Source organism: Pelobates fuscus, chromosome 7, assembly GCF_036172605.1.
Source record: "Pelobates fuscus isolate aPelFus1 chromosome 7, aPelFus1.pri, whole genome shotgun sequence".
Classification (NCBI taxonomy): Eukaryota; Metazoa; Chordata; class Amphibia; order Anura; family Pelobatidae; genus Pelobates; species Pelobates fuscus.
In genome coordinates, this window is record NC_086323.1 from 81,846,468 (window position 1) to 81,860,350 (window position 13,883).

At 39.2% G+C, this 13,883-nt stretch overlaps 1 protein-coding gene across 1 annotated transcript in view; it reads right to left on the reverse strand.

Annotated features, from left to right (window-relative positions):
* The window catches only part of LOC134567961 (putative ferric-chelate reductase 1), a 69,634-nt gene that overhangs the window by 50,937 nt on the left and 4,814 nt on the right, over positions 1 to 13,883 (reverse strand). The window contains exons 3-6 of the mRNA XM_063426139.1: positions 13,479 to 13,615; positions 8,357 to 8,448; positions 3,737 to 3,800; positions 1,014 to 1,199 (exon numbers count right to left, since the gene is read on the reverse strand). Of these exons, the coding sequence (XP_063282209.1) occupies positions 1,014 to 1,199; positions 3,737 to 3,800; positions 8,357 to 8,448; positions 13,479 to 13,615 (479 nt within the window). The remainder of the gene's footprint in view (positions 1 to 1,013; positions 1,200 to 3,736; positions 3,801 to 8,356; positions 8,449 to 13,478; positions 13,616 to 13,883) is intronic.

Here is a 13,883-nt window from a genome sequence, read left to right on the forward strand (position 1 = left end):
GACAGTGGCTATACACATACTATGTATCTGATCATAGAGAAGTCGCTCTCTAGACCTCTAGACTTACGTTAACCTAATCCTAAAAAAAACTCTATATTTAAGGAAAAGTTAATCCCATCTAAAGCAAAAGTTCAAAAAGATATATTTGGGGTTGGGAATAGCAAGTCAGTAACTTGAGTTGGACCTTGGGGACACAGAGTCTGATTAATTCTTTATTGTTCTATATCTCCCAACAATGGGAGGTATGTGATTGTGAGAAGTTGACATGCATGACCAGTGAATTGACCCCCATCTGCTCATAATGCACATTGTCTGTCTGGAAAACGGATCTGTTTGGGTCGGCCTGAGCACAGAGTGCTGCTGAAGCGCTCTCTGTAGGCCTAGTGCCCTCCATAATGCAAAAGTGTCTAATTATGTGCTTGTACTTTAATTCTTGAGAATAGTTCCCTGGTGCAATCTGGATTAGGGATACCAGGCAACTAAATTAGGACCATCAGGACAGGACCCCACGATCTAAACTGTTAGGAGGGGTGTTGTTTATTTTGGAGATAGATATGGTATGTGTTCACTTGGTGAAAAAAAAAAAAAAAGACAGCATACCCAACTGCTTTGTACAAACAGGGCCTACATAGCCCTACATTAGTGAGTAAACCAGTGTTGAACAGAGACTCAGAATGGCTAAATTTAAATACTATAATACACAGTACATAGAACAGAATCACAGTCTGCCAAGTATCACTTATATTTAGATAAATCAATGCAAAAAGTTCCATCTCCAAGCGTTTATCTTTGTCTATACTATATATTTTAGCATATGCAAATGTTATTCAGCATATGCAATTTTTTTTATTTTATTTTTTTAAGTGCACAATTGCAAGAAGGTATTGTGTTTTACCTTTTCCTTATCAATCCCTTATAGTTTACTAGTTCTATCATGTTTTATTGTTTGTCAAAATACACAATGCATTCAGACTCATAATTCATCATAACATGTCTTAAGTAGGGTATCTCACCATCGATGTATCATCAGAAAATCCAATTGCTAGATAGCCGGCGCTTTGACCACTCATTTCAAACACGTAACCACCATTGTAGGCAACTGATGACATGAACAAACAGTTGGAGTCAGAAGGGCTGCAGCTTGCTGGATTACTGAGGCAGAATTTATCTGTACCACAGGTGTCATTAGAAATCTGCAACTAACAGAACAAAGCAAGATTTTAGATAAAGCGAATATGTTACTAAAGCATATTTTGGGCTATTAATAGGTTAGAATTTTTTTTCCAAAGACCCTAATTAAGCACAGTACTAAATATGTGTAAAATTATTATTCTTGGTTACAGTCTGGTCTAATCAGAAGAGAAGGTAGAGTCACAAAGTAGAGGTATATACACTTGATTTGCCAATTATTTGAGTAGCGACAGTATTTTGCATGTTCCTTTACAAAGTATAGATTTTTCAGAACAGCAAATATAATATAATATAATATATATATTTATAAAAATAAAAATCTATACTTTGTAAAGGAACATGCAAAATACTGTTGCTACTCAAATATATATATACACACATATACATACACACACACACACACACATTCCTATCTTCTGATGTTTCACAAGGTGCTGGTGTCTGCATTTTAAGTCAGCATATTCCACAAAGGTACAGTTATGTATACTCCGCAAGCAGAAACATTCTGTGCTTACTGCCTATACAGCTCGCTGTGAATATCTCTTCCAATGTCCCTGGACCAGTGTGCTGACTTTCTGTGCATAGCAGAATACGGAACAATTTTGGGAAGTCACATGACCCCCAACATTCTTGTGTGACACAACGTATCCAGATTAACTATGTCTTTTTTACATGTGTTTACATATATGTTGGGCAATTTAGAAAATCATTTAGTTGGGCTCCAGGGGATATATTTTAGTAAGTAAAGCACACTTAGTAACACTATCATTATCATACTGACAGCCCCACCTAGCTTTCATAAATCCACTTATAGATGCCCTTCTTAAATTTTGGACAATTCTGTATTGTCCAATATGTGATATCAGTCTGGCGACCATAACAGTATTTTACAGGCATGATATACCATGTGATCAAGCCGGCGGGGGAGACCTGATGCGCATGCGCGACAATGGCCGCGTGCGCATTAGACCTCCCCATAGGAAAGCATTATTCAATTATTTCCTATGGAGATTCCGATGACCCTGGATGCCCTGCATAGCATGAGGACATCCAGTGTCGTTTAAAACACTTTTTATGTTCTAAGAACAAGGAAGTCCCTCTAGTGGCTGTCTGATAGCCACTAGAGGCTGCAATAATTACACTTGCAGGATTAAGTGTGATGGGAGTTGGCACCCAGACCCCTTCAATGGGCAGAAGTGTCCCTTTAATGTTATCTCGGACCTGTTGGTCGCTTTTCACAGTAGCAACAAATAGGAACTTACAAGGCTATAGATCATGTTAAAATCATAAGGGATATTCGCAACCTTACAGGATTTTCTTACTTGTCATGGTGAGTACACATAGGTAACAGTAACATCTATTACAGAGTTGTGCTAAGTTTAACTTAAAAAAACTTGGGGATTAATGGGGGGAATGAGAAACTTGCTCTACCATAACAGTTTACATTAATACATCTTGCAGGCTCAATGCCCATGTCCGCTGTCCCGTTCGTGATTGGGTCAAGGAGGTGGGTGCTCATGAGGCCTGGCAAAGGGTACAGGTGTGGCTTGACAACTAGGAGGCGTTTTGGGCAGCATCCCAACTTTCTCTGTCCAGTTGGACCAGATGTGTTCATACCTCTCTGGGAAACCAGCTATTCTTTGTGAGATTTTTTTCGTATTGCTGTGAGTGGTTCACATTTTTGATAACTAGTGCTATCTTGTGTTTTTTGTTCAATTTTCACATGGAAGCTATGCAGATTTTTGCTGCAAGTGTGATGTGAATGGTCAGTGCCGCTACATATTTTGAGAGTGTTTTGGGTAGGATATGGAGTAGGTAGCTCTCCGGTTGGAGTGGTAGGGGCTTCCCTATGCTCTTTTCTACTGGCAGTGTAATCTTTTGCCAGAAGGCGGTTAGTTCTGGGCATTGTCACAAAATATGGCTCAGGGTATCTATGTGTTAGCAGCATCGCCAGCAAGTTTGGAAGAGGATTTTATTTGATCTTAAGGAGGGAAACATTCCATAGATTTAAGCTAAAGAAATGTGTTAGAACAAATACTCCTCTCATCCATATATATGATATAAATGGGGTACAGCTGATTCAATCTAAAAGTAAGATATTAACAATACATAGTGTAAAACCATCACAGCATGGATATATGATAATGTATTATATTCCACTCACAAACATAGAAGGAAATTTAGCCTTAAATGTACCTCATTGCTAATGTGCCTTAAAATAGAAGGTGTTTTATTTCGTACATTGCCCTATGTGTGTTCATCATGTAGTTGTCGGTTCCCATTTCCATTTAAAGAATACTGTGTAGCCAATAACTGTGGTCTATTGCCACATAAAATGAAACCTTGCAATCTGATATTAAAATGTTATATGTGCACAGTCCCTAATAAGAGGAGTTCTTAGGGCACCATTGTCACTTGCACTGGCACCCTCTTATATTTTCAAAATTAGAAAGACTTGTTAACATTTGGGATTAGTGAAGAGTATTAATATAATATAATATAAGTAAATATGCAATCCATACAATTAGAACAAACAGAAACTTACTGCTGTAAGAATTTCACTCTGCACTCCATACCAGAAACTAGTATAGTCGTTCAGGACAGTAGCTCTGAAAGACAGAAATCACTTTTTATAAACTACCGTTTACGGTTACTGTACTGTTAACAAGTTTAATTCTAGACATCTAAGGCCTGGATTCTTTTATAAGAAATACTCTTATTCATAGCCATTGAATTGAAGTCAGTGTGAAAAATGTGCAATCGTATTGTCAAAGCAACTCTTAATTTACCAAGAAAAAGAAAACCTAAAAGGTTGACGTGATGTTGAATTCAACAGTCGAGAGCGTCATATGTAATTTATTAAATTTAAAAAAAATTAAACTAATGCAATAAACAGGGATAAACCTAGACGCTGACGTGAACAGGTAGTGCATACACTTTATTAAATGGACACTATAGTCACCAAAACAACTTTAGCTTAATGAAACAGTTTTTGTGTTTAGGTCATACCTTTTGAAATTTCACTGCTCTGTGATTTAGGAGTTAAATATATGCACCTAGCCACACCTACCGTGGCTGTGACTGGCACAGCCTGCATGAAAAATAATGGTTTCATTTTCAATCAGATGTTACTTACTTAAAAGTTTTTATCTCCTGCTCTGTAAATAGAACTTACATCACAGGCAGGAGGCTCCTTCAGGGTCTAGCAAGTTATTAACAGAGAAGGAAATATAAAATTCTAAATTAAACAAAATTTGCAATAAAGTAAGGGTAAACATTTGATGACTCCTTACAGGAAGCGTTTAGGAAGGCTATGCAAGTCACATGCTGGGAGGTGTGACTAGGGCTGTATAAACAAAGTGATTTAACTAAATCCTAAATTTTTCCTAAATGGTAGAGAATTGAGCAGTGAGACTGCAGGGACATGATCTGTACACAACAACTGCTTCATTAAGCTAAAGTTGTTTTGTCCCTTTAATCTGTAGATTGTAAGCTTGTTTAAGTAAGGCCCCTATCAACCTATGCATCTCTATGAGGAGATACAGATTGGCGCAGCACTGAGTATAACAGAGCATGCTCTATAGCCTCCCAATGCTTTCCTGTTCAAAAGCATTGGATTGGTTGAAATCCTCAAAACTGAAGATCTCAGCCAAGGTAACCTTTTACCTTTCGAACAGGGGTCCAGACACCTAAACTTTGCTTTTACAGCTATAGTGTCAGGAATATACATTTGTATTCCTGACACCATAGTGTCAGGAATACAAACTAGGTTAACAAGGAACATTTATAGGAAAATGGTTTTACAGAATAAGATGGGTAACAGGAAATGGCAATATTAAGTAAATATAGAAAAAACGCACAACAGTAGCAATAAGGCAATTTAAATGTAATATAGATTTTTGATGGCAATAATAGATGGAAGGCTATGAGCATTTAGAGGAGTTAATATGAAAAGGTAATTTAGTGTATGCATATGTTAGTATTTTTATATGGAGCAACAGAAGGAATTCTAGACAATCTATATCGACATCATCTGAGGTATTATCAAAGGTTTGTTGTATTATGGAATAGTGAGGTTAAAGGAAACTTGTAGTGTCAGGAACACAGGCATGTATACTTGACAATAGAGTGTTAAAATAACTATTTAGGTGCCTGGCCCACCCTCTGTGTAGTAAAAAGGTGTTAAATCCCACGCCGTGTCGGTCTCTACTTGCTCCGCCTCCATGCTCCACCTCCATTGTGGAGATCACCAATCTTGATAATCTCAACCAATTCAATGCTTTCTCATAGAAAAGCAATGGGAGGCCATTGCACATGCATGGCAAGACACCACACTGCGCCATTCAGCAACTCCCCATAGAGATGCATTGAATCAAGGCATCTCTACGGGGAATGTTCAGCACCTTTACGCAGAGCTTCTCTGCAAAGGCAGTATTTACATTAAAAAAAGCCCGCAGAGACAGGTTATAGACACAAGAACAGCTAGAATAAGCTGTAGTGTTTCTGGTGACTACGGTGTCCCTTTTTTCTTATAATTAGCGATACATGTCAGTACAATCCTACTCAAAACATAAATTAATTATTAATAGTAAGGAATCAACAAGTAATTATTGTAGTAATGACCCAAGTGATAAGGTATTTATAAAAAGGCCAGTGGGTTATCTCTTATGTACATATGTCTATGAGAGTCAGACCCGTCTCTCCCTCTGAATAACCACACTAATCAACTAACAGAATTTATAAAAGAATAAAATAAAAAAAAAGCTATGTTTCATGTTTGATTGATTTATTTTTTATTAGACTGATGAAATGTACCTTTGTCCACATTGCAGTATCTTGGGAGATAAAAAAAATATATATATATATATAATGAGAAAGTAAACAATAAGGTGTGATACTATTCACTGGGCTGATGCAATATTCTTATATATAGGAATACAGTCGGAGCCTTGCTGCCCTCTTGTTTAAAGCAGAACAGTCACTTCCAGAGAAGTGACGCTTCCTTTCTCTCCATACCCCAGTAAAATATTTTTTGCAACATTTACAGGGGGGTGAGTCACTGGAAGTGACTTTGAAATTAAGGAATACAATTCATGCAGATCAAGAAAGAAAGGAAAACCACTGGGAGCCATATATAAATAGGGAAAGTAGTGGAAAGAGAACGTTCTCCAAGATTGGTGCGTAGTCCCATAAAAAGTACTCTCATGCCCCATGTTGTGGTCAGCCAACTTCCTTTACTGGTAATACATAGTCCCACAGAGGAGCATGAGGCCTAAGATGCTCCAGCCCACAATCCTGCAGGCCTTCTGGCTGCCTTCCATATCACAGCCCCGATTGAGCTGATCTCACAGTTTTCAAAATTTCAAAATGGCTGCCATATCATAAAACTACTTGTCTTTAAGAGGTGATCAAGCAAAAGAGCATGCCATAGCAAGTGCTTAAATAATATGCAAAATATTGTGACATTGATCATATAAATCAATATGACCACCAGACATTGAGAATATTGTATACAGCGGAGCACACCATAGATATTTATCAACACACTGATTTTAATTAGTTTTTTGTTTAGCAGTTTTGATTTTTCATTTGACATATGACGTCCATATTTCATATACAGAAGCTCACAGACCTTAGAGACCTTGCAACAGGGAAATAAATGCACACTTATGCAATTGGAGAACATCTTAAATGTCATTGGCTCACATCGGCCATCTTGCCATTTCATAGTAACTTGTTTTAAATAACCATGGTACAAAAGATTTTGTGGAAATGTGTGGCAAATTTCACATTGTCAAACAATCAGTTTCAGAGAAGAACGTGTTTAAATAATTTCGTGCAACCATGTGACCAAGTCATACAATTTCTGAATCTAGTTTACAACATTGCACAGCAATTTATACATCTGATGCATAAATGGTCTTGTATAAGATGTTAGAACAGGGGTAGGCAACCTTTTAGCAGCACTGTGCCGATATAGGATTGTAATGTCCCGTAGCGTGCCAGTCCTATTTTTTTTTTTTTTAATTAAGGTGTGTATGCTGCCATATTCTGCTTGTGTTATTTTTACTGTAATTGCTTTGGATCGTTGTATTTGTGCGTATATGAGCTATTATATTGTATATGTTCATTAGTAGTTTATGGTATCGTGTATGATACATATGAATGTGGGCTGTGTATGGGGGCTGCTTGTGGAATTGTGTGTGGATGCATATGTCACATTGTGTGTTTAGTAGTGTGTGGGGGCTGTTTGGGGTATTGCATGTGAGAGGCTGCATGTGGGGTTGTGTGCATGTATGTGGATTGTTAGCAGGTTGCGTTTGTGCGGATTGTGTGTATGTTTGTGTGTGGGCTGTTTGTATTATTTGTATGAGGGGAGGGTTATTGTGCATTTCTGTGTATATCTAGCAGTGTGGGTGGCCTCCCTGGGTTCCAGTGTGGTCCAGGCTGGCCAGGTACAGGTCAAGGACAGGAGCTGCAACAGCAGCTACGGGCTGCTTTACTACATGTGGATTCCCATTCACAAGTGCTGGGAGGAAGTGATCTCCATGTGCTGCAATGCTTAAATTGAGGATTGTCCTTCACAACCTCTTCGTATTAGCAGATATCTGAAGTTTTACTGGGACTCCTGATAGGCCAGAGCCTGTTTGGCTCTAGCAGCCTTGAGTGCCGTGCAAAGACACCTTGAGTGCCGTGCATGGCACTAGTGCCGTAGGTTGCCTACCCCTGTGTTAGAATATTGTATGAAATTGATCACCAAAAACAAATGGGTTGTCCAGCAACTTCATTGCCTGGCCACCTAATTAAACACACCTCTTTTCCACTATTTCAGGAATGCAGTTGAGATCATTTTATAAAACAGTTTATGTTGCATAGAATGGCCCTTGAATGCTGACTTTTTTAATAAAGTATTTTATCATATTTTAGGGCACATTTGGTTTTCGCTTTTTTCCCCATCAGTTAATTATTGTCAGTCATCATATTGTGCATCAACAGATGCAAACCTTGGCACTCCAGTTATTTTAGACAACTGTAGTATGCAAAGCATTGTGGGAACACAAATGAAACATCAAGAGCTTAGCTCCAGGGTTAGCTATTGCCATCCTGCGATCAGCCAGAGTCTTATGACGAGGCCAAAAAAGAACAAACCTTCACCATCAAATACCTGAAGCGTATTGGCCCTAGTCCAGTTTCTGCTGTCCAGTTTGTGGTGATTGATGTCTTCAAACTGCTGTCTGAGTGACTGACTGCTGAGTTCTACATTGGAAAAATATTGGAACAGGTTAACATCTGTTGAGATAATCAAAACAATCGTTGCATGAAGTCTACACTATGCTCAAAGAAACACAAATATATGTCTAAGATAACATTTTTATAAACTCTCAGTAAGATGGTGCAATCTTTTCAGTAACTAAAATGCCATTAATGCTCTCCGACTAGTGATTGGCTGTTTTTGTCAGGTTTCTGTGTACTTGATAAAGTTCATGTAGGGCATGAGTTGGGTGTATGCACAAAAGGTCACATTTTGAATTGACTATATATATATATATATATATATATATATATATATATATATATATATATATAATGTCAGTTGCAAAGTAACATATTTCAAATAACACATTGTCCAGCCCATTCAAGCTAGGTATGAAAAGTTAAAAACCTTACAATGGACTCTAAAATACCAACAACGTCATTGAGTTAATAATTTGTGGATAGGTGTTTCAACTATCCATCTTCAACCAAGTGCACTACATTTTTTCAAATGATTTGGAATGTCAGACTAGATAAGCATCCCTCTCTTGCCAACACAACCACTTACACATATGTAGGGCTCTGCAACCCTAACCCTACCCCTGACCTCCACAACCACTTACACATCTAGGGTTAGGGGTAGAGTTAGGGTAAGTGTAATACGTAATATGTATGGATTACATATTATCTACCAGTGTAAATGCAGCACTGGAGGAGTTAACCAATTGGCATACTTTGCCCAGCAGTGCATGGCAAAGCATGTAAATGGAAATAAATAAAACTAGCACACCTTAGCTAACTTTTAGGCAGCTCTTGGTTATAGTAGAAATCAGATACATTGCCGTTCATTCTTAAGAATCTAGAGAGTTACATAAAGCATGGGCAATTCCACAACCACTTACACATCTATAGAGCTCGCAGTACCAGAAATTAGCTTATTGGTCTAGATTCCTGTCATCATTCACATCATTTTCCCTCCCTGTCTAGTTTTGACACTTTTGAGAAATCAGAAGCACTTCCGAAATTCGCCACAGCACTTCTGAAATTTGGCAGTTCAGACATTCGGAAGCATATGAATTTACATTCGGAACAAAACTAATTGCACATGTCTAGTTTTTATAAATAAGAAGCCTCATTGGTGAAAGCTTATAGATAAAAGCTATTCCCAACAGAGTGTGTGTGTTCCTGTGCCATGGAAATGGGATAAAAAGAATGAAGCCTTGGTAAAAGTATCCCCAAGGTCTTGTAAAATTGTACAAAAAGATGTAACAACAATAAGCGTAGACAGAATGTAAGAAAACAGAGAATGAACAAACACATTCAGCTCACCTAAAAGTTAATCCCGGCTGAGGTCTCAAACAAGGTTTAGCTCACTAAAATATAGAAGGAACCTATCCATCTGCATTTCTAATTGAGCCCATGCAAGAACACAAGCACAAAGGGGACTAAATTGATGTCCATGGTATATTCTGTATATTCTGTCTTGGTGTAGACATAGTACATTTAAAACTAAACACTGCTAAAGAAAAAAAAAAGAAAAAAAAAGACACCCACAGAAACACAAACCATAACCCATAGCGAACACTGTCCCATCAAAATTTAACAATTTTATTTCTTCTCATACTGTCCAATCTTCTTGATGCCAAATTATATTCTAAATGTCTGTCAATGTGATGTAGACTGCTGTGGACCTCCCCAATCCCACAATAGACCAACTCTTTACTTTTGCAATCAGAGGTCTTCCTGTGTGCATTTTTTCTTATGCTTGATGCAGAGAATGCCCCCAATCCTATTGGCTGGACATATTTGTGGTATATGTTAAATATTCACCTCATTGTCACCACACTGCTGTGCCAGTGTTTTACATTGTCTGAGTAAAGGGATAGCAAGTTTATGCACCAAAACCACTACATTAAGATGTGGTGTGGCAAAGATGCCTCTGCCATGTGTTCCTGGAGGGGCCTGCTGGCTAGCCTCCTGCCCAAAGTCTATGGGTCCTGCAAAAAGCCTGTGTTCATGCCATTTTCCTATGCCGTTCAGGAACTGAAAAGGCGCATGAACTATGGACCACCCGGAAGTGGGGACAGTCGGACCTACTCCTCAGCGGCAGCACACCTTACAGGGAGAGGGGACAACTGTTCTCTCTCCCCAGCTGCAGTGTATCCTGCAGGGAGAGGAGACAACTGGTCCCTCTCCCCAACGACAGCTGGAGCTACGGGGAGTAGAGACAGCCGGTCTCTCTTCCCAGCAGCAGTGTATCCTGCAGGGAGAGGAGACAACCGGTCTCTCTCTCCAACAGCAACTAGCATCACTGGAAGTGGAGACAACTGGTCCCCCTACCCAACTACAGCTGGATCTACAGGGAGTAGAGACAGCCGGTCTCTCTCCCCAGCAGCAGTGTATCCTGCAGGGAGAGGAGACAACCGGTCCCTCTCCCCAACAGCAACTAGCATCACTGGAAGTGGAGACAACTGGTCCCGCTTTCTAGCAGGCATCTTTGGGAGTAAAGACATTCGGTCTCCCTCCCCAGTGGCAGTGCCTCGTACCTGGAGACATCAGGGATGACTTCCATTACAACTAAGGCAAAGTGGACCTACCCGGGAAAGCATGGCACAGGAGGCTACCAGGTCATTAGTTGTCTTTGGGTGGGCTTCCCGATTAACTCAGGTACCGACCGGCAACAGGTCAGGTACCTGGTTAGTCTTCCCTTGGGGGAAGATGTGTGGCAAAGATGCCCCTGCCACGTATTCCTGGAGGGGCCTGCTGTATAGCCTCCTGCCAAAAGACTATGGACTCTGCACAAAGCCTGTTAAAAGACTGTGCTTGTGACATTTTCCTATGCTGTTCGGGAACCGAACAGGCGCACAAACCAAGGATAACCCAGGAGCTTGTTAAGTCCTATCATCACCTCTCAACGATTCTAACCGCAGTGTTGTAATTGTTTGTCTGGGTGGCTGCAGCTTGTATTAATGACTGCAAGGTGGCGGCCAACTTTCTTTGAACGCATACTTCCTGTGAACGCAGGCAGCGGTGTTTGGTCGTTGAGTTCATGGAACTCAAATCAGACATGGAAACTCCAAAACACCGCTGAACTTCCATTATCGCCTGCGTTCGAATCCTACACCACCTAGGTGGGCACTGCTCGGTGGAATCGTTCGTCTGGATGAGGGGAACAAGCTCCATGGTATGACTATTGACTATGTTTGGTAGTTTGTTAGTTTTTAAAATACCGAACTTGACCGACCGTTAGCACTGATTTCATGGAACTGTTTTGGGCATAGGACCATGTGCATATTCAATCAAATTATGACTTCCATGGAAATCCATAACCCCTGAACTGATATGGGTGATTTTTGGATATGTTGGTCACCCAGATCAGGACTATCAGGAGATGTAACTTTTGTGGGGTTTTCATGTGTTTTGGGGGTGTTCCAAAATTTTATGTTTTTCTGTACCTGGAGATAATTGAGTTAGTACAGTTCCTGACTCAATTATCTCCCAGGCACAGGGGAGGAGTTTGTGACTTGTATAAATTCTGTGACTGTGCTTCTATTAAAAAGACTACTTCCCAGATTAAGCCTTGGCTCATGTGTGGGGGGTTGCTATACTGCTCTTTGGATTACTATACTTGCTATACTCTCTTGGAGGAGAGGTCTTCCCACTGGGAGCTGGATCTAGGTGTTGGTCCATGGTGGGAAGGGACAGCGAGACCTCAGCCAAGCTGCGGCAGCTAAGGGGGCTACAGTGGTTAAGGTGTGGTGCTTATAGTACTCGGTGAGCACTAGGAAGCACGATTGGCAGAGGTACCCAGTCGGGGTGCTAGGCGGCCCACCACAGTGGTGATTTTGGTGACCAAAGTTTCCCTTTAAACTACTCTATTTAGTTTATAATATTTCTATCTATATTCCTAACACAATAAAAAAATTTAAAAAAATAAAGAAGAAGAAGAAGAAGAAGAAGAAGAAGAAGAAGAAGAAGAAGAAGAAGAAGAAGAAGAAGAAGAAGAAGAAGAAGAAGAAGAAGAAGAAAACTGACACTTTAAAATGTCAAATCTGTGACATCATCTGGCAGGGAGGTAAATAATGTTTGTCTGAATCCTTACTACACAAATTGAGATTTATCTTGGAGCTTGTTACTTTCTTCCTATTGGTTTCTCTATTGTAAAGTGGACCAAATTTTTATGCAAACCTCATTTTGAATCCAATGTTCCTAGTTGTGAACGGATTAAGTGAGCTCTGGCTCCAATGACACATATGCAGAATATGTTGTAAAATAATGACCCAACCCAGCTGACCTTACGTTTTATGAAAGTCTGTTAGATACAATAATAAGCTTTCCATCCCCTGCACCTATATGCACCCTCAACTGAGATACAATACATTTAGAAATGCAAAATCATCCATTGACTTATTTTGGCGGAGATTGAAGGGTTTCAACTTCGAATCAGATGACGAAGTATGAAACAAACCTATTCTTTTAATATCTGTAGATGAGTATTTTTGCTACAATCAACTTCTACACAACCTTAAGGACTATCTGGCAAAAAAACAAAACACACAACTGAAAACACTTTCTACAAGGTTCTATATAGACACATGGTTAGATCTTGAACTGGTCTCTTGACCTAGAAGATTTGTCTATCTCCATTCGCACATCCGTGAGGGCAAACTTGTGTAAGACCATTCACAGACATTGTTAAGTCTCAATTTTGAAGTTGTAGTCCCAGACGTGGGTTTGTAAAGCTCTGCATGTTACTTTTATTGTATATTATTGCTTAGCCCTTGTAACTAAAGGTTAAGCTATACTATTATTTTTTTGCAGTCAAAGGCTTGATGAGGAGTTCAGAAGCAGCAGTTATAATCTGTCATCTATATCTATGTAACTATATGAAAATAAATGTCTGTTATATTAACTTACTACTTTGACTCTTTGCAAAGATATTATATCTACACCCATCTCCCCCTCCAAAAAAAAAAAACTTGCAATGAATTGATTTGAGGAAATATTAAGAACAGAAAAAACAAAACACTCACTGCTGTGCCACAAGTCAGTGTACGACTAAGTGCATTTGTCAAGGTAAATGACCCCACGATTCTGTCACTTCCCAATGTTCGGGCCTCTACGATGAATCCTTTGAATGAAGTGCCAGAACTATTGGACTGGATTGAAACTAGAAGAAAGAACAATTTGCCAAAAAGCATAATATTTCTGCAATATACACAATAGATGAATAGACTAAACTAATTATACAGGGCGCAAATTATTTATGGTAGAAGATTTCAAAATGTTTCAACATTTCAATCAGTTAGCTTTTAATAGTGTAGAAAAAGTAGGCATACATTTTACAATATATCTTGTTGAACATTCCACAACATAATGAAGATGTCAAATAAGATGGCAGTTACTGCAGTGGAATTGTAAAAATGGAACTCTGGCTA